The following is a 26949-nucleotide window of genomic DNA, read 5'->3' as shown; positions in this document are numbered from 1 at the left end:
AAAAATAGTTTTTAAATACTATTTTTAACTTTATATTTAAACAAAGATTTTGCTAATTATATCCAAAAATAGAAAAACAAAAAATAAAAATTTAAATAAATTGAAAATGGCATTTAAAACCTCATTTTGTATTTTAAGTAAACTTATAGAGCAGATTAAAATAGTACATTTAATATATATGTTTAAGAGATTGTATTATTTTATATATATGGTGAAAATTTTATTTAGAAAAAAATGTTTTTTTGAAATTATATAATTTACTTCTACTTTAGACATTCTTCAAAAAGGAAAGTGTAATGCATTATATATGTAATGAATAAATTTACTTATAATAAAATAATATAAAAAGGATATTAAAGGCAAATATTGGAAAGACTTATTGGAAAAAATATAAAAAATTTATTAAAAAAAAAATTTTATTAATTTGCATTTTAGGTAAAATTATCTAAAATAAAATTTAGCAGTTAAACAATTGTTAAAATTTAGCCTACAACATTACTACTAGCTAATAATAAATAATAACAGATTAATTATTGAAAATAAAAAATAGAAAGTATAATGTCTGTAATAAATAGCTTTTTTAGTATTATTACAAAATTTTTCTTATATAATTATAGCAAAAATTTATCTCCTTATACTTTAAATACTCTTCACATTTCCATTTTTATAAGTATTCTAAAAACAGAATTTTTTCAGTAATTAAAATCTATTTATTATGATCTTATTTATCATATGGTTCATAATGCTAGCCAAAAAATCATGAAAAAAAAATTTTGTAGTAATACTACTAATAAATTAAATAAAAATTAAAGAATATAAAAGAATATTAAAAAGAATATTAAAAAAATTATCACACTATAATTAAGCTATAATGCTGGCCGGAATTAAGTGATCTCCATATAAATTTCCTTTTTTGGAGTATTTGTGAAACCAAATTTCCAATTTTTTGCGAGAAGTAAATTTCCTTTTTTGGAAATTTGTGTAACGTTACATTAATAATTTTCTTAAATCCGCCCAGGATTACTCCAATTTTTGGTAGAAATTAAATATTTCCTTTTTTGAAAATTTGATCACAAGTAACTGTAAAATTAATAAAATCAATTATAATTCCGGCCAGAATTACAATCACATGATTTCGGAATTCGGGTAAATAGTTTAGCCACCAGATTTGTTAAAAAAATATTTTTAAACAAAATTTCCGTATAAGGAGATTATAATTCTGGCTGGCACTATAAATTAAATATTGTGCGACGTAGATCCCTTACATAAAAGGAAAATTTCCTTAAAAGGCGATTTTCAAATTCAAAATTTCGAAATTTCGAAATTTCAAAAATCTTAAAAAAATTTCCTTTTATGGTAATTTTTTTTTGAAATTTCGAAATTTTGAAATTTTGAACTTTTAAAATCGCCTTATAAGGAAATTTTCCTTTTATAGGATAGATCTACGTTACACAAAACGTCCAAAAAAGGAAATTTGGTAATACAAACTTCCTTATTTGGACATTTGTGTAACGTTACATTGCCATAAAAGGAGATTTTCCTTATAAGGAGAATCTCCTTATAAGGAGATTTTAAAATTCAAAAATTCGAAAAATCAATTTTTCGAAATTTTGGCACTTTTCATCCAAACGGTACACCGTAATGATCGGCATAGCGGCTGTTATAGTTCTGGCTAAAATTATAATTTGGCCAGAATTACTGCCGATCAATTATAATCTTTGCGTATTACGTATGAGTGTATGACTGCGTATGAATCTTCGAAGAAAAAATGAATTGGGTGGTCCGTTATTTTTGCAAATAGCTATAAAATCAATTATTGCGCGTTGTATATTTATTTAGTACTGCGTCCGTCTTTCAAAATTTTATAATCGGCTAAATTTTTGCATATGATATAAAGCTTTATTAATCTTTTTTTCAGATTGCTTAAAAACGCCAAAAATCTGAATATTCTGGATATTCCGATATTTTCCATGGAAAAAAATAATACTTTTTGAATTGACTCGTTCTGCCTTTGAGAATTACAATTAAATTTAATTATGAATTATTTTATATTTTTTGTCTAGTGCTCCCGACTCTTACAAATCATCAGGGTTTACCATTTATTTAATGACGGACACGTAGGTTTAATCCAACTTATAATATTAAAATGAATAAGGCTAAACTTTTTTGAAGAAAGGAACAATATAATAAATTTACATTGATATATATAATATTATAGATATTACATAGACTCTACAAAAATACAACCCCTGATGTAGTAGTTTAAGACTTTAAGCGCTTAAGCAAGATCTAACCAGAAGCTAAAACCTGGTTCGAAAACTGAGTTGAAAACTAGTAACTTTTTAATAAAACTTATATCTGAAACTCAATATGGAACGAGTAAACTTTGATATTTTAAATATGATACAAAATTTTCATCAAATATACTAATATTTATAAATATTAAAGCCAAATAACTGAAGCTAAGAGTAATTTTATTGTTATAAATAATACTGTAATTAATTCAATTTATTTCAATATTTAATGAATAAACTTTATTATTTATTACATGCATTTTTTATTTTTTATAAGATAACCAAGTTATTATAAGACAAAGAAATGCACGAACTCTTTCTTCATTTAGAGATTTCTTTTCAGATCTATTGTAAACTCTGCTATACTAAACATTTGTTCACTTGGAACCTTGTAGATCTTTTGATTTTGCCTTCAAATGTGCAAGTATATCAAACTTTTCAATAGGCGAACTGAGATATTCTTCAAGCGAATTATCATCTGTAAATACACCAAACTGGATAACTTACACGACTCTTTTTATCTGCCGTTCATTAATAACTATAGAAGTGTTAGTTAGTGTTTCATTTGTATTTGAAAAGATACTTTGCGAACTTTAATTGGTATTAGAATTATTAGGAAATAAATTAAAGTAATTTCTGAAAATCAGACAAAAAATAAATCATATTGTGCCATTATAAACTTGAATATATTATAGAGTTATGGTGAAAATTGGCATAGAAATAAATATTGTAAAATTTATAAATGATTAAATGAAGTTTCAATTAAACCTAACTAAAGAATAGATTGATCAAACTCGGTTTGAAAACTAGTATAACGAACAAAGATTGATGAAGTTGGTTCTAGTGAACTAGCTAGTTTTAGACTAAACTATATTAGTTAAGCTCAAACTCGGATAAAACCAGTTTGGATCAAACTTCATAACATTATTAATAAAGATGATAAAATAGTTAATAATGCTTGGAGGAATGATATAGATCAGTTTATTGAGAAGGCTTTTAAATCATTTAGACTGAGAGCAAAATGAAAACTTCTTTCAGACGGCCATTAGTAATATATTTGATTTTTATATTTATTTATATACTGTTGGTTCCAAATCCCAGACTTTCAAACGACATTTGCTAATTCTGTTATGTCACATGACATTACACAGATTTCCAAAAAAGTAAATTGAACTGACGATCACTATTGTATTACATTCCAGCATTTAACATTATCTTACATATTTTAAAGACCAAAAGTGAAGAATGAATAAGTTCTTAGGATTGATATATTTTTTAGTTTGTTTAATCAATAATAGTGTGATCATGTATAAGAAAAATTGTTATGCACCACGAATTACTACTATACATAAACTTAATTCTTTGTTTATATTAACTATTTATAACTTTTATTTAATGATTAAACAAATTTTAAGATTGGCTTTTCACATAAAATGACTCATTATTATATTGATTATATGATTATGCATAAAAGTTTTGTTACAATAATCTAATAATATGAAAAAATACTGTGCATCAATGCTTCGACTCAATGTATTAACACTGTATTGGCTAAGCCAACAAATGAATCTTTATTGGGTGTCCTATCGGTTAGGCTCACTCTGACTTGGTTTGGCTTGCAGAACTGGAAGCTGAACCAACAGAGTCGTTTCCATCCCTACAAGGAAGATAAAGAAGAGAGTGAGAGAGGAAAGTTTTCGTTTCTGTATTAGATGTTTTATACCAAAATTTTAAGAGGGAAAAATTATACTAAAATAAATTATAGTTTTGGTATAATTACTGTATAAGTGAAGTGGATTACCTCCATATAATCATGATTTAAACCATGATAAAAGAACTTAGCAATGAAAATTGCAAAGGTCTCTTAAATGCAAACAACAACATATGAAATTTAGAGTATATTAATTTACATAAATGGACAATCAGAAGATACCAAAATAGACGTGTAAAATATCATTGGGCCATTCCAATGATTGATTGCAGATCATATACAAATATGACACTTCTTATTATCTGGGAGCTAAGTGTTGCCGTGTGAGAAAAGCTGCCACCTTTTCCACGACAAGTGACATTGAGTTAAAATTAAATAAGATAAGAACTTTATTAAATAAAATGCGTTGCTTGGTTTATTATTACATAAAATTATAAGATACGAATTTTGGGTTATAAAATATAAGATTTATGGGTTAAAATTATTACATTATGAAATAAATTCTAATATAAATTTTATTTTTAATTAATTATATATCTTACAATTGAATTAATTATCATTGTCATAAAAAAACGGCAGCAAGTCATGTGCCTTACTTACTACGTACTACGTAGTAAACGCGAATTTATAGTATGAGATTATGTCGTAACTTTTTGGAACTAAAATTTTTTTCACGCAATGACACATTATATCTCATCGGAGTTTTTACCAAATATGTCAAATGTTTAAAATTTTAAAGATTAATTAATGTCTGAACTTTCAATTTCTCCCAAAAGTATTCAAGGGTACTTATTTTAGGGTTATTATAAACTTATAATGTTTTAATGTTACATCATAATTAACCCTCTCATCAAATAAATAATTCGATAGATTTTTTTGTACCGAAATGTTGATCATATCATGGAATGCATTAGATCATTGACAATCATTTGTTAAAATGAAAATTTGTGAAAATTTGTGCATTTTTATGGATTAGATTTTGCATTTAATCTAACCATAAGTCCAAATTTGGATGAAAAACTCTCAACTAATTTTATATAATGTTAGTATAGCGAAGCTAACGTTTTTTGGATTTTTTTTTTGATTGAAAAGGAAATAACTTCCCATTTTTTTTTATCTTTTTCTCTTTTTGTAAAAAAAAAGACACTTTTTTTTCAAAAAAAAAATTTTATAAAAATAAAATGGAAATGTCTTGTCTTTCCATTTTTGATTTACCTTTTTCTCTTTTTCGTAAAAACATTTTTTTAAATCAAAAAAATTTACAAAAATAAAAGGTAATGCCTTTTCTTTCGTAAAAATATATAATTAAAAATTTAATTTTTTTATTAATAATATATATAATTAATATAAATTAATTTGAATTGGCTGATTCGTATTTTTTATAGTTAAGACCCGCTTGATTGGCAAGTCATGTTGTAATCAGAATTTTTTTTTTCAAATATTTATTTTTTTTCAATTTCTTTGGTTTTTTCTTTTTTTCAAATTTTGTCATTTCTCTTTCGAAACACCTTTTTCTTTTTCCTTTTTTTTTCTTTTTTAAAAATTTTTCGTTTTTTTTCATCTTTTTTTTCCATTTAGATTTGGTTTTTTTTCCAAAACCGAAAAATTATTATTATTTTTTTTTTATTAAATAACTTATTTTTTTTTGATCTTTTTTTTTTAGACCGATTTCTTTCTTTATTTTTTCACAAATTTTTTTTTTCTTTTTCTTTTCAAGTTTTTTTTTATTTTTTCTTTCCTTTTCCTTTTCGGTTCCTCACAAATTTTTTTTTCAGTTTTTTTCGAATTCTTTAAACCTTTTTCTTTTTTCAGGTTGGCTTTGGCTTTTTTTCCAATCTGAAAATTTTTTTTCACTTTTTCTTTTTTCGGGTTGGCTTTTTTTTCAAACCGAATTTTTCACCATTAGGTTTGGATCGGGTGATCAGATCGGTGCTGCAGGCAATGGTGTTTCTTTTTTTCTTATTATAAATTTGGGATTTTTTTTTTACTAATACTTTTTACCCTTAATATTTTTTTTTTTAACGAAGACTTTATTAGTACTGAACCAATTACATTGTAATCAAACCCATATTCACCATATATATAATATTAATTTTCAATTTAACTAATTTTATTTTTACTAAATAAAAAAATATATTTATCCTAACTAAACAATCATGCAAAACATGTTTTTTCAAATTAAAAAATCATTTATTTGATTATATTACTTGAAAGAACAAAAAAAATTTTAGCAAAAAAATACGGTAATTAGGAAAAATAATTATTATTAAAAATAAGAATCAGTAAAAAAGGTGATGGCCGTAACAGCGTAAAGCCATAGTGTTAATCCGATCACTGACCTAGATTTAAGTCTAAAAACTAAATAAACAATAATATACTTATATGACAATAATTTTTAAAAAATATATGAAAAATTATATAAAAAGAATATAGTTAGATTATAAAGGAAAATTAAAAATATTTGAAAAATAATTTTGGTTTTAGAAAAAACAACCCCAAAAAGGAAAGGGTGAGCCAGAAAACCTGAAAAATTTTGTTTTTTAAAAGAAAAAATTAAAAAATTAAAAAAAAATCAGTTTAAAAAAAAACTGAAAAAAAATATCAAAAAAAAAAATGGTTTAAAAAACAAATAAAAAAAATGGATTGAAAAAAAAAACAAATAAAAAAAAAATGGGTTGAAAAAAATTTTTTTTAAAGATCGGAATAAGACTGGAAATGAAATTTATATAAAGTAATTTTAGTAATTACAAGTTTCATATTAGCTAGATCTTATTTAGTGTAGGCTTCAATATAAATTTAATAGAAAATAGATACTTTGTTGACATACTGTATATATAATATACCCTACGAAAAAAATGCGTCCGGAAAATATTCTGAAATTGTCCGGAATATAATTGTACAAATTCCGGACAAAATGAGTGTCCTGAAAACATACGAAAACGCGCAAGATTTGGAACATTTTCCGGACATTGATTTTTGTCCGAAGTTTGTCCGGATTTGGAATTTGTCTGGAAAAAAAATTTTCTCTGAAATGATCGGCAAGTCATATCAATGATATATTCCTTTATACAAATACCCAACTGCTGATAACTGTTTACAGCAGTTTAAATTAACATCATAGATAGTATTTTTGCTTGCTCTTTAAGGTTACTTAGTATACACACAAAGGTTTTAAATACCAGTTTTTTGCTTTTTACATTTTTTGATTTTTTATTGTCCAGAATTTGCCTGGAATTTTTTCTCATCTAATTACCAGAATTTGTCCGGTTTTTTTTGTCCAGAGATTGTCCATAATGTGTCCAGGATTTTTTGTGTCCAGAATTTGTCCAGTTTTGTCTATCCGAAATTTGTCCTGAATTTTTCATGTCTGGACAAATTCCGGACTTCAAAAAATTCCGGACACCATATTTTTTCATAATTTCGGACATTTTCCAGACATTTTATAGGTATACTGGACAATTTCCGAACAGTTTTGGTGACAAATTCCGGACATTCTTTTTTCGTAGGGATTCAGTTAAAATTTATTAATTATTTCCAGGAGTAAATTATAATATTTTTTTAATATTGTTTATTTCTTTTATTAATAACAAGTTATACTACAATAAAAGCATTCAAGAAAAAATAAAAATTATTTTTATCCAAAAAAACCTTAACCAATTAATAATCGATTAACCAAGTGCCCTAATAAATACCTAATCACGAAAATTTTACATGAATTTATTAGTAAATAAAGCTTACTATTTGGTTTCCTCTTTTAAATAGTTCTTACTACAACGAAATAAAATCGAATGGCAGCTCCCCTGCTAATAAGTCAATTTCTTGTTACTATTATATTATTATTAATGTTTATCACCATGTGGGTCTATATTCGTTTCATAATAAAATGATCTACATCACGATCATCAATTATTTCAATACTGAACCGCATATTAGTGGGTTATTATCATTACCTAATTTACTATGGTAAAATTATGACACTACAGTGTGTAACAAAACTAGGCTAAATACTTCGCCATTAATCAAGCAACATATAAGGTTTTTATTACATTTAGTTTCGTCATTTTACCATTTTACATCTCACCTAATTTCCCTATTTTCGCCATATCGTATATTGTATTGTGATTTTTCCTTTATATCTAGTAGTGTGGTGACTTATTTTAAGGTTTCGCGAAACCTTTTAGCATTGATTGCGTTATTAATTTATACTTCATCGCTCGTAATTTGTTATTTTAAACATATTAAATGTATTTTGACATTTTAATCAAATGTCTCGATATTTTATGTTCTTTTATATTTTTTTTTCACAATTAATTATTACTAGTCCTTATACACTTGTTGGACGTAGTGGTCATACCGCAAGTTATATGGACGATAAAATTTATTTTCTTGGTGGATATACAGAAAAATATTTTAGCGGTACCAATGATTTTTTTTATTTAGACGTTTCAAAACCTTTTAATTTGGATTCTACTTTACCAATATCCGATTTAAGTAACGATTCTCGTTATGTTAATGCTCATGGTAATGGGGTATCAACTATTTGTGATCCTAACAAAGACACGATCTTTCTAATTTGTGGAGTTTCCGAAAAACAATTTTATTATAGATTTATCAATAACAAAGAGTGGGATATGATTCCATCAACCAATGATGGTATTCAATGGACATCAACCGTCTGTAATAAAAATGGAACATATATATATTTATATGGTAGTGGTAGTGTTAATAATGGTAAATATATGATGAATATTATAAATACTACAAAAACCCACTGGTATTTAGAATCGTATGATTCGAATATAGTACCGAAATACCTTGCTTCGGCAATCTTATTACCAGATGGAAGAATTGCTTATATCGGCGAAAGAATAAATGATTTTTTGGTTAATGTACGACTATTTTGATTTATTTTTATCATTATTAGATATGTAATGATTTTAATTTACTGTATGTTTATTATATTAACACAGTTTCGGAATATTTATATATATGATACCAATGATGGAATATGGATAAATATGGTAAATAATTCTGTAAAGGCGAAGGGTATTTATGCCAATTTTTTTTTCTGCTACTTAATGCACAAAATTTGTTACAACACAATTATTCATAGAGTACAAGTGGAATTGAACCATCACCTAGATATTCACACACAGCGGTCTTAAGTATATATCAATTTTAAAAATACATATATTAGATTAAATAAAGTATTTTTAATAAAATGGGTTAAATAATTTTCTAGCACAAGATGACCTTATTATTATTTATGGAGGAATAAACAAGGGATCCCCTGTTCCCGATCAAATATCAGTTTTAGATACCAAAGTAAACCCTTTTAATTGGTTCATTCCTAATATTGATCCTGCACCTAGCTCTGCACCAATCAGTGGACATACGGCTACTCTTGTTGGAAATTATATGATTATTGCATTTGGTATGAATGTTATATTGATGAAATCTTGCTTTTACTTGAATTAAGTTTATTTAATTTTTCTTCAAATTATTATATTATTTAGGAGTTACTACTTATAATAATGATCCTAGTGATCAAATTCATATGATTGACGTGAGCGAAGAAAATAATTACAAGTGGGTTAAAAGTTTTACTCCAAATAATACCTATACAATTGAATCAGCAAGTAAATCAGCAAATGCAACCAAATCACCTGGAGCAGCCCATGCAGCAATAATAGGTGAAACAACTTGTGTTATTGCAACTGTAATAATTATTATATCTGTTAGTTACTTATTATATCGTAGAAAGAGAACTGTTATATATGCTCCCCAAGCTAAACATGCAATTAACTGTTAAGTTTTATAGAGTGATAGATGGGCGATAAAATACACATATAACATGATTACCTGAACACTATATAGTATGACTAGACATTTTAACCTTTTTTAATTTGCTTCTAGTAATCTGTAATAGTAAATTTTTTTTACAATATATCAGAAGTTTTTAGATTTGAAATAAAAAAAAAGCAATTATTCAGAGTGATGTTCTACATAAACCCTAAAAATTTAACCGATATCGTTAAAATATCATTTTGGATATTTATAAAGATATTAAATAAGAATTTTTCTAAGTATCACCGGGGGTGATGATCACCGGTGACTGAAATTATGACGATCGACCAGCATTAAAAAAATATAGTGCCGGTAAAAATTGATAATTCCGGCTAACGGTAATGACCACCCCCGGTGATTTGAAGTTAATAATACTGTATCATTTTTTAGGATATCATATTGTAATGATAAAACATTAAAACGAGGGATGTTAAATAGTTTAACAAGTTCAATTTTGGTCCAAACTAGTAGTAGTTTAAGTAAGTGCTTAAGCAAGATCTAACCAGAAGCTAAAACCTGGTTCGAAAACTGGGTTGAAATCTAACTTTATAATGAAACTTATAACTGAAACTCAATGTGGAACGAGTAAACTTTGATATTTTAAATATGATAACACGTGATGCTGACGAATAACAAAATTTTAATATTTATAAATAATATTAAAGCCAAATAATAGCTAAGAGTCCCTATAAGAAATATGTATACGGAAAGGATACATTTTGTATACATTTTATGTACGTTTTTATAGATTCCGTATACAAATTCCGTAGATAATTTTGGTTGCAATAGGTGGCCTTAATAAGGAGTGAATTTTCATAATGTATTTGTATTTTGTTTATTTTTTATTTTTTATTTAATTTAATGAAGTAAAATTAGATTTATGTAAATATAATTATAGTAAACTGTAATACAAATAGTAAATTCAGTGACCAAATCGTATAAATTTCGTGATAAAATCAGTGATCAAATCATGTAAATTCCATATGAATTCCGTGCAAATTCCGTATCCAAACCATATTTTTAGTGATACGGAATTGTGCATTTTTCCGTATCCTATTATGATACGTTATTTCTAAGGAAAAAAAATCGTATAAAAACTTTATAAAAAACGTATCCAATTTTTTTATAGGGAGTAATTTTATTGTTATAAATAATACTGTAATTAATTCAATTTATTTCAATGATACTAATGAAGATTTAATGAATAACTCACTCTCAAGTGTTCCAAAGATGTCGACTGTCGAGTCAGGTCAAGTTTTGAGGTATATTCAAACTTGACCCGAGCGTAAAAGTAATGACCCGGATTCGACTTAACCCAATTATAGTCTGACTCAGATAACCCGAGTTCAACCTGTCAAGTTGTATTTAGTATAAAAAAATTTTAATTTTTAGTTAAAAATATAATAAAAGATTCAGGTCGCCGGGTGTATAACCCGATTCGACAAGTTCAGGTCATCAAATCGTGTGACCAACCTGACCCCTAAATACGAGTCGGGTCAATAACCTGGGTTTGACCCAATCCTTTCAGAATACTAGAATAAACTTTATTATTTATTGCAGTATGCATTTTTTATTTTTTTATAAGATCTTCTTCAATTAACCCTGCTGCGAACCAAGTTATAAGACAAAGAAATGCACGAACTCTTTCTTGATTCAGAGATTTCTTGTTGGATCTATTGTAAACTCTGCTATACTAAACATTTGTTCACTTGGAACATTGTAGATCTTTTGATTTTGCCTTCCAATGTGCAAGTATATCAACCTTTTCAATAGGCGAACTGAGATATTCTTCAAGAGAATTATTATCATCTGTAAATACACCAAATTCGATGACTTACACGACTCTTTTGTTAGTTATTGTATCATTTGTATTTGAAAAGCTAGTACAAAAAATAATTCATATTGTGCCATTATAAACTTGAGTATAAATTAAGAAAAATTCTAGAGTTATGGTGTAAATTGGTGTATAAATAAATATTGTAAATTTTATAAATTGAAATGAAAATAAAAAAGTTTCAACTAAACATAACTAACTAAAGAACAGATTGATCAAACTCGGTTTGAAAACTAGCATAACGAATAAAGATTGATTTTTATTTTTATTTTTATTTTTATTTCTCAAAGTGAACAAAAGTTAGTACAAAGATTGATAAAGTTGAATTAAGTAAATCACGTGCATCACGTGATTTAGTATAACTAAAAAAAAGGTCTAAAGTTTAAAAAATTTATTTTTTCGGCGAACTTTCCTTTCTCATTTTCCCTTTCCCTCTCTTTTGTAATTCTCTTCTCCTCTTTTCGTTTTCCCTTATCTCTCTCTCTCATACTTCTTTTTCCCTCACTTTTTTCATTTTCTTTAGACGGACATAAATTTGAACATTTTGGACAAGGATTTTGGTAAGGAGGAATGGGTTTAACCTATTTCTTTAACTAAACAATTATTAACATTTCGTTTCTTTTCTCCTTTTAGGTAGCTTTTTGGTTCTTTATTGGTGGATTGTTTTTTTAAAATTTCATCTTTTAAAAACAATTACTAATTTTTTTTTCTTTTTTTAGATGGCCTGGACACGTAGGATCTCGGTAAGAAACCAGCTTTGAAGTTTTGAAAACAGAAATTTGAAACTTTAAATAAAAATTCCATTTTTGTAGGGAAATTGGCTCTAAATTAGAAACTGACCGTCTCGCTTACAAGTTCATTCTTATGTTGTTGAGCAGCTTCTGCATTCTTTTCTTTAACTTTCTCAATGCAAACGCTCTCAATCTTCAGTTCACTTAAATAATAAATAAATGTTTAAACTAAATTTTACTGCTCGTCTTTCAATAGAAATCCCAGATAGATTTCGAACGAAGAATCTGAAACTCAAAAGAAGTTTTTTAACTCTATTTTTGTTTGATTTTATAGGAATCAGTTCCGACTTGGAAACTGGAATCCTAGGTAATGGAAAAAGAAATTCGGAACATTAACTGTTAGAGAAAAAAATTTTTACTATTTTCTTCCTGTTTTGTAGGGAAATTGGTCCCGATGTGGAAAACCAAAATCCCAAATACTGTAAGTTTCAAAAATAGGAATTCAAAGAAAAAAAAATTTTTTTACCCTTTTTTTCCTTTATTATAGGGAAATCGGTCCTAACGTGAACACCAGATTCGCCAAGTGAGTATCGAAAAAAAATTTTTTTGAAAATTCATTAAAAAAATTTTTATTAACCTGTTTTATTTTTTTTTGTAGGACTCCCGTCTTCAGAACCCTTGTAAAAAGATGTTAATTACAGTAACGTTTTCTTTCATTTTGTAGGTTTCCTTTGACTTAATTATTAGGATTCTCGGTATTATATAAACTGAGTGATTTTTATGTTGTTAGGTTGAAGGTAAGTTTTTTTGGGAAAAAAATTTTAAATGATAAAAAATTTTGATTAACGTTTTTCTTTTTTTAGACGGAATGGATCCGATTCATGTACTATGGATTGGATGGTGAGTTTCAAAATTTTTGAAACTAAATTTTTTTAAGGGAAATATTAATGTTTACTTTTTCTCTCCTTTTATAGGAAATGGATTTCTGATTTTTGGGTGGATTGGATGGTAAGTTTTGATTTTAGAAACTTAATTTTTTAGCTATTTTTTTTATTAATGAAATGCTACTAACATTTATTTTATTTTTATCTTACAGAAGCCTGAAGAATTACGGTGGTTTTAAGTAATACAATACTGACCATGATGAAGAAAATCGATGTTATATTTTAAATGAATTTTATTATAATGCGGTATAGAATGAGAATAGATCTAAACTTAGAATTAGATAATATTATTAAAAATTATATAGTATTTTAAATTTTTTGATAGATGACAAAAATATCTGTGCTTAATTTATTATATTTCCACATATTTTTGACATATAATGAAAGCATCCCTATTACATTTTTCGACATATTTTTGATTGCTGTTATCGAGTTACAAAGAAATACGTATGCAATATGATGATCATATTTTAAAAATGATTCTACTATACTATATGTTTCAAAATCGATAGGTTTCATTTATGGCAAGCCGAGTTGGACTAAACTATCAGGCATTGGCCGGATGAAAATCAAGCATGGATTGACAAAATGTTCTGACATTTTACCTGTTCATGCTTGATATTCAGATTGATATTCTATCTGATACCACCTATAAAAACGAAATGAGTTAAATTTGTTTAATATTTGTGCTCATGTGTAATAAATGTCTAAAAAAGCACCATTTTGTTTAATTTTTGCTTTTTTGTAATAAGACATAAATCGGACAAAATGGTGCTTTTTTGGACGTTTTTTACACATGAACACAAATTTAACACATTTCATTTTTATAGGGATATATATATATATATACTCATCTGTCATATTCTTGATATTTTTATCTATCCATCATGCTACATGCTTGATGTTTTATCTGATGTTTTATCTGTCCGTGCTTGATATTTTAGCTGTTCGTGCTTGATGTTTTATCTGTTCATGCCTGATGTTTTTACAGACGAACCAAATATCAAGTACGAACAGTTAAAATATCAATCACATGACAGATAAACATCAAACACGGACAGATGAACATCAAGTATGAACAGGTAAAATGTCAGACATAATGTGACATTTTGTCTATCCATGCCTGATAGTTTAGTCCAACTCGGCTTGCCATATTCGTGCTGTCCGTCTGTAAAAACTCAAGCATGTGATAGATAAACATCAAGCATGATGGATAGATAAAAATATCAATCCATGCTTGATTTTTCACCCTGATAGTTTAGTCCAACTCGGCTTGCCATATTTCATTCATCCTCTGCAGATCATACTATACAAATGTATCTATTAATAAGGAAGCTAAATGTGTAACAAAACCTAACTTACACAGTATCACAGGCAACACGATAAGGTTTTTATTACATTTAGTTTCGCCATTTTGTCCATTTCACATCTCACCTATTTCCCTATTTTCGTATATTGTATTTTGATTTTTCCTTTATACCTAGTAGTGTGGTGACTTATTTTAAGGTTTCGCGAAACCTTTTAGTATTGTTTGCGTCATTATTTTATACTTTATCGCTCGTAATAAATAAAAATTTTTTTTTCACTGTTGTGGACTTGTACCATATTACCAAATGAATGTGTTTAATTTGTTATTTTAAACATCATATTAAATGTATTTGTGACATTTTTAATCAAATGCCTCGATATTCTATATTCTTTTTTTTTTTTCACAATTAATTATTACTAGTCCTTATACACTTGTTGGACGTGTTAGTCACACCGCAAGTTATATGGACAATAAAATTTATTTTCTTGGTGGAATGACAAAAAAATATAGTGGTACCAATGATTTTTTTTATTTAGACGTTTCAATACCTTTTAATTTGGATTCTACTTTACCAATAGTTGATTTAAGTATCGATGCTCGTCAAATTTATTCTCATTCTAATGGGATATCAACTATTTGTGGTCCTAACAAAGATACGATCTTTCTAATTTTTAGAATTTCTGAAGAAGGTTTTTCTTACTACAATTTTATTATTAATGACCAAGAGTGGATTCCGAGTACACTAGAAACCAATGTTCGATGGTCATCAGCAGTTTGTAATAAAAATGGATCATATATATATGTATATGGTCGTTATGATGTTAATAAACATATGATGGCTATTATAGATACTACCAGCTGGGGTTCAGTATCGTCTGGTTTGAATATAACGTATCTTGCTCCGGCGATCTTATTACCAGATGGAAGAATTGCTTATATCGGCAAAAGTAACATTGGTGATATATCGTTTAATGTATGACTATTTTGATTTATTTTTATCATTATTAGATACGCAATGATTTTAATTGACTGTATGTTTATTATATTAACACAAGTTTCGGAATATTTATATATATAATACTAATGATGGAACATGGAGAAATATGGTAAATAATTTTGTAAAGGAGAAGTGTATTTATGCCAATTTTTTATTCTCTGCTACTTAATGCACAAAATTTGTTACAACACAACTATTCATAGAGTACAAGTGGAATTGAACCATCACCTAGATATTTTCACACAACGGTCTTAAGTATATATCAATTTTAAAAAATACATATATTAGATTAAATAAAGTATTTTTGATAAATTGGGTTAAATAATTTTCTAGCACAAGATGGCCTTATTATTATTTATGGAGGAGTAAACAATATAGGACCTGTTCCCGATCAAATATCAGTTTTAGACACCAAAGTAGACCCTTTTACATGGTCCATTCCTAATATCGATTATGCACCTAGCTCTGCACCATTCAGTGGACATACGGCTACTCTTGTTGGAAATTATATGATTATTGCATTTGGTATGAATTAACTTATATTGATGAAATCTTGCTTTTACTTGAATTAAGTTTATTCAATTTTTCTTCAAATTATTATATTATTTAGGATATTACCGTACTGCTACTACTAAAAGTACTGTTTTAAGTGATCAAATCCATATGATTGACGTGAGAGAAAAAAATAATTACAAGTGGGTTAAAAATTTTACTCCACTAGCCTATCCAACTAAATCACCTGGAGCAGCTCATGCAGCAATAATAGGTGGAACAACTGGTGGTATTGCAACTGTAATAATTATTATATCTGTTAGTTACTTATTATATCGTAAAAAGAGAACTATTATATATGCTCCCCAAGCTAAACATGCAATTAACTGTTAAGTTTTATAGAATGTTAGATAGGCAATAAAATACACATATAACATGATTGAACATACTATATGACCAGATATTTTAACCTTTTTAAATTTGCTTCCTTCTAATCTGTAATAGTAATTTTTTATTTTAAAAAAAATTATTATTTAATTAAAAAAATATATCGGGAAGTTTTCAGATTTAAAATAAAAAAAAAGCAATTATTCAGAGTGATGTTTTACATAAACCCTAAAAATTTAACCGATATCGTTAAAATAATCCTAACGATATCATTTTGGATATTATAATTAATATAATAAAGATATTAAATAATATCGTTAATAATATCATTTTTTAAGATATTTTTTTTTTTTTTTTTTAAACTGTAATGCATCTTTATTAGGATATGTTAAATAAAATCCATAATTGACAAGACACTTAGAGCCATCCGTGCAAATCACGAGACAACCCTATTACAGAGTATTTTTAAGAACAAAAGACACATTACAAATAAAGAAATAAAATAAATACTTTATCCTTCCCAGACTCTATTCTAGACCTAATTAATGTTAAAACCTATTTGGACAGAAAACTATCTAAGACATAAAATGTAACGACATCAGATTTGACTACATTATATACCTTACAATCTAGTGACTAAAACCTAATCATCCCTACTAAAATCTTAGAATTTAATATCTATCCTAAAAAATAAAAAGTTAAAAAGACAAATTTATAAACATTAAAGATATAAAAGAAACAAGTTATAAAATATTTATCTAAAATTTGATATCGGAAAAATTTTATTTATATCGTAAAAATTTTTTAAGATATCATTTTGATATCATTTTAATATCGTAAAGATATGATATTGTAATGATAAAACATATTAAAACGAGGGATGTTAAATGGTTTAATTGCCGATCCGCCTAAAATCGGCACTGCGTTACTAATAAAATTCGGGGTTAAATTTGCCGATTTTGTGCTAGAACACAAACTTCAAAAAAGGATATCTCATAGATGACATATTGACTATAAAAAAAAAATCATATGATATACTGAAAAAATACTTGAAAAAAACGAATTTGCAAAAAAAAGTTATACATTCGTATGCAAAATAATGAGTTTACTATGCGCGCGCGTCAGATTTACACCTTAAAATATACGAAATTTCAATATTTCATTTTACTATATTGCATTATTTACAATAAAAACCTATAATTTTTAGCTTCTAAAGTTGGTTTTAAAAGCTTTTTTAAAATATTTTTATTATTAAAAACAAGTGAAAGTTGAAGAAAACCAGTTACAGAAATATAATTATAAAATTTTTTGGCAAATATGACTTGTCATAAAATGAAAGAAAATATTGTTTTTATGATATTTCTGTTTGTAAAATGGGTGAAACTTATTTCGCGCGCGAGATGCAAAAAATGCTTTTTTTTATTATCGCTATTATCCCCGAATTTTATTAGTAACGCAGTGCCGTTTTTAGGCGGATCGGCAATTAACTAGTTCGGTTTTGGTCCAAACTAGTAGTAGTTTAAGTGTTTATACAAGATCTAACCAGAAGCTAAAACCTGGGTTCAAAAACTGGGTTGTAAAACTTTTTAATGAAACTTATATCTAAATCTCAATATGGAATGAGTAAACTTTTAAATATGATAACGCACGATGCTAACGAATAACAATATTTTCATCAAAATTGGTTTATATCCGGGGTATCATTTTAGTCAGTGCTATATATACGGTAACTCGAATTTGATTTTTTTACATTCGGGTCGAATTCGAATATATTCTCAAACCTTATTCGATTTGACCTTTTCGGAGCATTATTTATATTCTCATTAAAAGAAAATAGATAAAGACGTAATTTCTCATCGCTTTTTTCTTTTATTCAATTGATTCAATTTACATTTTATATTTCCATTTTATTCATTTACAGTCAAAGAAAATTTTTTGAAAGTAAAAGTTTACTAATAAAATGTATAAAACTAAGTTCAAATGTCATAAAAACAATTTAAATTTAAATGATACATAACTAGGATTAATTTTTGAACTTTTCAGAATAAGAATTATAAAATATAATCATATGAAAGAAATAAAAATCCTAGAGTTGGCTAAATTTAGGCTAGTCATTTATTATGTTGTACTATATTATATAAATGATAGTTGTCAATTGGTACTTTAGAAGATTAATGCGCTAACTACAAAAGGCCGGTCCGAAATGTGTGACAGGTTACGCCGAATATATTACCCAAACACTATTTATCTGAGGGACTTGTTGTCTAAAACTTATTTGTCACCTGTTATTTGTCACCGATCCGCCCTGCGCACAAAATCTATTTAAATTTTGCCGGATTTTCCGAAAGCTTTTTGATAAATCCGTAAAAATTTTTTAAACCCGGAATTTCTTCGGACATGGCACAGCAAATTTCCGGTAAATTTTATGAATGCCGGAATTTTATTAATATATAATAAAAACGTTAAAATATTAATTCTCATTTTCTTGAGTCAAGCTATTATTAATTCTTTAATGCTTAAATCCATATTGTAATAAAGACATAATGAAAATATTTGAGACTTTAGAATTTATGCCGAATTGCCAATTAAATAAAAAAAGTTTTTTTTTATTGGTTCCAGTCACATGTTCCGATGCAAAAAATGGAATTTTTTGATTTTTTCGGAAAATTTCCGGTATTTTTTCAAAAACTTTTTGTGCGCTGAATCCGCCCATATGACATATCATTTATATCAATTTAATACGGCAAACGTGAATTTAGTAACATCGTTCCACAGTCATCATTTCACTCATTTGACTGCATGCGGAACATACTTTTTAACTTACTTAATAAAGTCTTAAATTTTTTATTATCATAATTACATTAAATTTTTTTTTTTTAATCTGTCTTAAAAAAATCATATCTTAACGCTTCTTCAACTAAGATATCCAACGAACTTGCTTCTGGATGAATATCCCTTCTAGAAAGAAGCGATTTTTTGGTAGAAGTCCAAAAATTTTTTATTTTATTTTCGGAACGTAATTTACTGAATTGACCATTCATCTTAAGAGTTAATTTTTTCCAACTAACATTATTATTTAGTCTTATTTCCTGGATGATATACATTCTTTCATCATAACCAAGCGGGTCGTGACAAACTAATGTAAAACATAAATTCAAATTATTTTTTTATTTTTTTTTCTTTCTGAAAAAAAAATCAAAAAGATTTAACTTACGAGCTGGGTCGAGTATATTCGTGTACCTAAAACCAAAAACATTTTTTTTTTTAAAAAAAAAAAAGGTAAAAAAGTAATTTAAATTAATTTAATACATGATAAACGATAACTTACCTTTGTCTTATTTGCTTTGAAGTAAACTTTAAATACAATCCGGGCAATTTACTAATCATCAAATAGCGGTCTTTATGATTTCCCAATTTTTTTATATTCTCCAAGATAATTTTATCATACTACAAAGAAAAAAAAATTAAAATTATTTTAAAATGATTAAAAATAAAAAATTTTTTCAAAAAGCACGTACATGACTGGAGAATGGATGTCCTTTTGTTTTCTTTGCTTTTCCCATACTTATGATCTGAGACCCTTTTAGATCAAGGTACAGAGACAGAATGTCAACCTTCCTATTTATGTATTTTTTTCTTTGGTCAAAGTCTCAGCCCCTTTCAGGAGATCAATCAATAGTAGTACATTAAATCGTTCATTTGAATCAGATTATTTATTGTCTTTATTTAGTTGTTCAATAAAATAGAAATCACGTATGTATGATACGTATGATGATATATATTCTCGCTTTTTTACCCTAAATCTGAAACAAAATGAAATTATCCCATAATTAAGGAAATTACATTATTAAAAATGAAACGTATCACGATTATTTAACTTGTATTAAATTAAAATTTTTTTTTTAATTAAATTTTTCACGATTAGGTCAATAATGCAAATGTCGACAATGGTTGATATGGTTGATGTGGCCAATAATGGAGATCACCCGCATCACATGCATCGTGTTTATGTTTATTTATTGAATATTAAATATAGTACAATGCATTTTTTTTTTATTGTCAAACAATTATTATTTTTTTAGGTTAAAATAAAAGCTTATTAATTAGTCATTTATTTATTACAGTATTACTATTATTTTATTTTATTTTTTTTTAAAAAAAAGGGAAAATCAATAATTTATTTGTTCTCGTATATTTTGACGACACGAAAATTTTTCTTTTTATTAATGAACTTTTCGAATATGATTTATACATAATATATTCAAAAAATCATAATTTATAAAATCCTGAGTTAATAAAAAAAAAAATTGCTTGTAATAAATTTTTTAAAAAAAATGAACTTATTCAGCCATAAAATCATAAAATTAGAACAATTGAATATTGAACACTTGGAATAATTCACTCCGATGTTTGTAACAATAATAATTATTATTCAAAAAAAGTAAGTGGCTGGACTGAGATATTTCTAATGACGAATTAGTGAATGTTGGATACACAAATCAAAATCCCTTACGCAAATCCCTTACCTCTAGGGTTCTCATCATACCTCGCTTATTTCTTGCATTTGTGTTTATCCAATCACTATAAAAGGCAAAATTGCATCACTACTTTGATCATTTGATCTTATCTTCACAGTTCATTTCGGGGGAACATTGGCTCTAGCTTCGGGAGCTTTCCGACAAATTTCGAAAATGTGCAATTTATATGATGTCAGTATATAGAAAATAATTTGTGCGCTTTTCCAAGTCCCGCCAATGATAGTTTAATTAAACAGAGGAATGAATTTACAATTGTGTGTGTGAATATTTCACTACCCTAATGTACAATATTTTTAACACCTGCCATAAAGAATATTATAAATTTATATTGAACGTCTCTTACTTCCTTTTTTACTATCAAAAAGAATCATGTTTTGTAATTATTGCAAGTTTTTTATAAAGTAAAAAGAATTTGCCTCCTATTTATAATAAATTGTTTTGTGTATATTTTATATTTACAAATATTGAAAAAGTAAATAAAACGCACAATCAAACTGCTTTTAACATATAATGTAACGTTCTAATTTGGTTAATATGCGCTATCAAAGATTCTTCGATATCACGAACCTTCTTTTTTTTCTTTTTTTGTTTTTGTTTTAATAATAATTCTAAAATCATGTCGGCTGAATTTCATTGTTAATGTAGACAATATTATATAATCAGCTTTTTTTTTAGTAACACTATATTTGGCAATTTCTTTTTCCGGGAGCCAATGAATCAGAAAATTATTTCCTTTTTTTTTTTTTTTTTTGAGAAAATGGGATTTTTCTTACACCATATTTCTTATGCACATTATTCACAATGAAAATGATTTAATACAACCATATTTGCTTTCATTTTTTATTTTGAATAATTATTTATTATAATTAAAATTGTTAATATTGTACTCACAAGATGAGATTGAAACAAGGGTGTGATTATTGTTACATGCGGTCATATATGGTATTAATTGTGAGACGAGAGGTAAAAAACCCCGATTCGGTAATGGTGTGATATCACTATTATTGATGCCATTAAATGCAAGCAAGTAGCAACAACATCATGTGTAATTTATTGTTTTTTTTCATATTTTTTTTTGTTTCACGTGCTTTCGATCTCCATCATTTATTTTATCTTATTTTATCGTAAGTTGAAAGAATCTCAAAGAGGTCCCACTTATTCGAAGAATTTCCTTGTTCTGATCAATAAAACATAAATAAATTGATTGATTTTTAAAATAATAATAATGATTCATTTTAATTGACTCACTTTCGAATGTAAAAACCAACCCATTTTTTCTTTCTCAAGAAATTCATCATTCCCTCTTAAAATTTATTTTGGAGGAAATACAAGGAATTAAGGTATAGTCCAACTTTGGAAGTTCTTTGAATGGCATTATTTATCAGAATAAATGTTAATTGGAATGTTTATCTATAGTGATTGATTTTTCCACGTAAAAATCAGCCTTTTCATACAGTAGTGTATGAAAGTTCATTATTACCTTTATAAATGAGTAAAATGACGGGATAATAATGAAAGGAAAAATATGGACGAAGATCAAAAAATTCCCTGTTATCAAACATACATTATTAGATTTTTCGGTTCTTGTACGCAATGAAAAAAAAATTTTCATTCAGTTTTATACATCAATAAACTTAAATATGGAAATACCTTTTAAACCCTCCATGTAATTCTTATTTTATTGTGAATCAACTTCGAAATAATCAAGAATCTCATTTAAATTTAACGTATTTATCTTTCGTAAATTCGTCCCCTACACTTTTGCAAAAAAATTATGTCCTCATTAGTTTGGATCCTAAGTACAATAATTCAACAGAAAGAATTTCAAAATGCTTCACAACCTAAAGTAAATAAACATCGTACCTTTACTTTGTTCCACAATACTTGGTACTTCTATCTTGTTCTGTTATAACCGACTCGTTTTTTCGAAGCGGTAAATATCCAAAACTTATATAAATTCCAACAAAGGCCGCTACTTTCACTGCTTGATCGCAGTTGTTTGCAATAATTCCAAATGCTTCAGTTGTAAATATTAAGCCGAACAATATAAAACTAATTCTAAAACGGCGTAAACCATCCTATAATAGAACAATTGATTTTTACAGAATTAAACAAGAAACAGTACATTTTTCTTTTAGTTAGTAATGTTAAATGAACAATCCCTTTAGAACTTACATAGTTTAAGTTTTGTCTCTACAGTAGATAGGCCCATTTCTCATAAAAAGGAAAAAATAGTTAATTTATGTTTTCTCAAAAAAACACTTGATTCTCAAAATCTATCGATAAATAAAATATTACCTTTTAGTGCCATTTGAGAAACCAAAGTTAACCCCACAAAAAAAATGATAAAATGATAAAATGTTATTATTGTTCCTAAAGTTCAAATTCACATAGCAGAATACTTGCAAGTTCAGAATCAAAGATCAGTCACAGCTAATGTCTCTCCCCACAGATATCGTTCGAAACGTGGCTTGCCAATTGATATTTTCATATGTGGTGGCAGTTACAAAAGGGTCGTACTCATTCGAGAAGCTAAGTGTCGGCGTGCCAGCTAACGAACTATTGGATCATATAGAAGTTAAATGAACTTCTGAGCCAATTATAGGTAGTGCCAAAAATGAACTGGCAATGTTTAAATGAATTGCGGATTCGTCAACCATGAGATTCGTACGCAGTACGCTCGATGTCTAAACCATAAGTCTAACAAGTCACAAGTTCAATTTACAAGAGCCGAGAATTCCTAAAAAAAAAAAACTTTACGTATTAGATCAACTGAATCACAATTTGGTCTATATCAATGGTTAGTATAAGTGTGATCTTACTTCTTTTTCCATATTCATCTCCCTCATCCATCAATTACATCATTATCTACTCACCTTAACTCTTCTTTGATTCTAACAAATCTGCTCGTCTTAGTCGTCCAGTCGTTCAACTAATTTCCAAATAGATCTAGAGATTAAAACTTCGATCATTTATATACTAATAAACAAATACAAAAAGATGGAACAAAATAAACTGAAAATATCGCTTCACCTTTATCTCCTTGGCCAAAACCCACTTTGTTTCATCAATAATAATATTACTCTTACTCTACAATACCTACCGTAAACCTATTTCTCTAAACCATATTGAAACTTAAAGATTCATTAAACAGCCAATTCTCTCGAAAACATTAAAATATTTTAATTCACTATCACCTTTTGTAAATTGAAAGTTTCAACATTTCAAAGGTCAGAATTTTTGTTCATTGGATTGCAGATTGTGCCTTCGAACCATGGCTCATATGATTGTGATTGCCCTCTATTCATCTTCCGTAACAAAGTTAGACACAGTACAGCAAGCATTCTAGATATAATTTGATGTACGACACAGTTGATGCTTGTAAAAAGATTCGTACAAGAAATGCATATTGGTATGCCCTAAACTATTTCACCATTCAAAACTGTTCTACAAGCAATTATTATGGTTAAATTACCAATTGGATAAATAGGTTATCTTATTGAAAAAAATAAGAATTTTAAATCATACCCATAAATCGCACTTCCACATTAGATAAGTTGAACACATTTCTTATGAAAAATTAATTTGCCGCAATGGATAGCGTAATTAATATTGTTTGCAAATGTGTGAGGGTTTCCTTCGGTTTGATTCGAACCTGCGCTTTTAACTTGTCGATAATTTGACGTAATAGTATTTTCGGATTCAATCCATGGTTTTTCTGTTAAAAGTGAAATAGGAAAGTCTTGAGGAATTTTTTTTTTAAAATGAAAAATAGGATTTTAACTCATTAAATGGGCGTCAAATCACTAAATCACTTAACAAGATAGCTTAGCTTTTACCATTGACGAATTCTGGAATTTTGAAGACGATAATTCTTTTGATATATTTTGTACTTTCTCGTTCCAAAGAATAATTCCTCTTTTGTTTTCATTATAATAAAAATAAATTTTTTTCAATTAAATATATTTATTTTATTATGCATTTTGTATAACAATTTTTTTTTCATTTCTTTTTTTTTAAAAAAAAAGAAATAATGTTACTAAAAAAATCCGTAATGAGAGGAAATAGAATTTATATCATAATTTTTAATTTATTAATTAATAATTAACGTTAAAATCAAATTTAAAAAAAGGAAATTTTTATTAAGATTCTATAATCAAAAATGGTAAAGAAAAATATTTTTTCTTGTCACACTTTCCTTGTAAATCAAAAAAAGACGGGGTATTTTTTAATCGAAAATAAAATTTTTGTTTACACATTATGTATTGCTTTAAAACGATAAATAAAACGTGAATGCTAACCAGTTATATATTAATTTAAAGGAAGCGTACCAGAATTCAATTCAGAATTCAAGAATTAACTACGCCATTATGCGATATGCAATGTTTATATTACAGTAATTTTTCTTGTTTTCTGATAACGCGAAAAAATTGTAATTACAACAATTACAAATTAAATGTTATTGATGTGACATTATTATCAATTACGATACGATTGATGATTATCAAAGTTTCAGAAAATATTTATAAATTTAGATAGCAATTTTATAAAGTAAATTAATTTAAACCGGTCCATTAAAGACCAATAAAAAAATTTTTAATTTTATTATGTAATATATAATTGAAGGTCCGTTTATGAAATTATTATTTTAATCTAAGTCCAAAATAAATATATACGTGTGTTACATTTCTAATTCTTTCTAATTCTTTTGAATCGAAAAAATTGCCAATTGTCTCTTATAAGATAGTCAAATTTTTAGAGAGTTTTTACAATTTAAAATTTTAATAAATTAGTTTAAATAATCATAATAAATCTTACTCGAATTTTCGTTGTATTTACTAACTTCTTGTATACAAACTGCTTATTTAGTTTTAATTGGGCATCTTCTTTTTCTTTAATTATCAGCTGGACGCAGTTTGTTAATAGTTAGGTTTGTGTTATTTAAGTACGATCTTTATACGTTTGGTTCCGTATTATACCTGTAACACACGTTTGAAATAACTTTTTCAATAGATGGCGCCGACTGTTCTACGTGTTAAAATTATATTTTAACGAACAGAATTTCTCTTGAGGGTGACAAATATTAATTTTTTTTTAAAAAAAATATTCGTATCAATTGAACAATTTTGATTTCAAGTTGTTTTTGACTCGTCGCTTTCGCATAAAATGAATTATGCATAATAGTAGTTTTGTTACAATAATCTAATAATATGAAAAAATACTATGCATCAGCTAAATCAATTATTGGGTACAGTATATAAATATAAAATCAAATATATTACTAACGCTAATGGCCGTCTGAAAGAAGTTCTCTCAGTCTAAATGATTTTTAAAAGCCTTCTAATAAACTGGCACGTTATTCCTCCAAGCATTATTAACCATTTTATCATCTTTATTAATAATAACTACTAGAGCTTAACTGATATAGTTTAGTCTAAAACTAGCTAGTTTACTAGTTTGAACCAACTTAATCAATCTTTGTTCATTATACTAGTTTTAAAACCGAGTCGATATACATGAATGGGAATTTGTAAATTTTGCCTGTATTAGTTCTGTATCATTACTAATAAAATTGCATACGGTTTACCATAAAAAAAAAAGAAAGAAAATTGTTATTCGTCAGCATCACGTGTTATCATATTTAAAATATCAAAGTTTACTTGTTCCATAGATCTTGCTTAAGCACTTAAACAGTTAAACTATTACTAGTTTGAATCAAAACCGAACTAGTTGAACCATTTAACATCCCTAATTAAGATAGCATCGTTTTAATATTTTTTATCATTACAATATCATATATTTACGATATTAAAATGATATCAAATTGATATCCTAAAAAATGATATTATTATTTAATATCTTTAC

The 26949-nt window shown here is 26.8% G+C and overlaps 5 protein-coding genes across 5 annotated transcripts; 3 read left to right on the top strand and 2 right to left on the bottom strand.

Annotated features, from left to right (window-relative positions):
- Positions 1-8270: 8270 nt before the first annotated feature.
- Positions 8271-9817, top strand: OCT59_003507 (uncharacterized protein; the record flags this gene model as incomplete). The annotated part of the gene is made up of 5 exons (XM_066145661.1): positions 8271-8894; positions 8976-9026; positions 9119-9170; positions 9248-9439; positions 9522-9817. 5 exons carry the CDS (start codon positions 8271-8273, stop codon positions 9815-9817), a joined length of 1215 nt encoding a protein of 404 aa, XP_065996359.1.
- Positions 9818-12636: 2819 nt separating this feature from the next.
- OCT59_003506 (uncharacterized protein) lies at positions 12637-13540 on the top strand (the record flags this gene model as incomplete). Its single annotated transcript, XM_066145660.1, has 6 exons — positions 12637-12784; positions 12858-12898; positions 13208-13214; positions 13281-13317; positions 13392-13425; positions 13514-13540. The coding sequence occupies 6 exons, from the start codon at positions 12637-12639 to the stop codon at positions 13538-13540; spliced, it is 294 nt and encodes a 97-aa protein (XP_065996358.1).
- A 1623-nt stretch (positions 13541-15163) lies between these two features.
- Positions 15164-16552, top strand: OCT59_003505 (uncharacterized protein; the record flags this gene model as incomplete). Its single annotated transcript, XM_066145659.1, has 5 exons — positions 15164-15643; positions 15726-15776; positions 15871-15922; positions 16001-16192; positions 16278-16552. 5 exons carry the CDS (start codon positions 15164-15166, stop codon positions 16550-16552), a joined length of 1050 nt encoding a protein of 349 aa, XP_065996357.1.
- A 2870-nt stretch (positions 16553-19422) lies between these two features.
- On the bottom strand, positions 19423-20109 carry OCT59_003504 (uncharacterized protein; the record flags this gene model as incomplete). Its single annotated transcript, XM_025311425.1, has 4 exons — positions 19423-19682; positions 19761-19786; positions 19875-19993; positions 20065-20109. 4 exons carry the CDS (start codon positions 20107-20109, stop codon positions 19423-19425), a joined length of 450 nt encoding a protein of 149 aa, XP_025171686.1.
- Positions 20110-22949: 2840 nt separating this feature from the next.
- On the bottom strand, positions 22950-24307 carry OCT59_003503 (uncharacterized protein; the record flags this gene model as incomplete). Its single annotated transcript, XM_066145658.1, has 5 exons — positions 22950-23162; positions 23260-23277; positions 23535-23643; positions 24188-24202; positions 24282-24307. 5 exons carry the CDS (start codon positions 24305-24307, stop codon positions 22950-22952), a joined length of 381 nt encoding a protein of 126 aa, XP_065996356.1.
- Positions 24308-26949: the final 2642 nt, after the last annotated feature.

The sequence above is a fragment of the Rhizophagus irregularis genome, chromosome 11, assembly GCF_026210795.1.
Source record: "Rhizophagus irregularis chromosome 11, complete sequence".
NCBI lineage: Eukaryota > Fungi > Glomeromycota > Glomeromycetes > Glomerales > Glomeraceae > Rhizophagus > Rhizophagus irregularis.
Note: the sequence above shows the minus strand (reverse complement) of the source record. Positions and strands in the feature narration are given on the sequence as shown.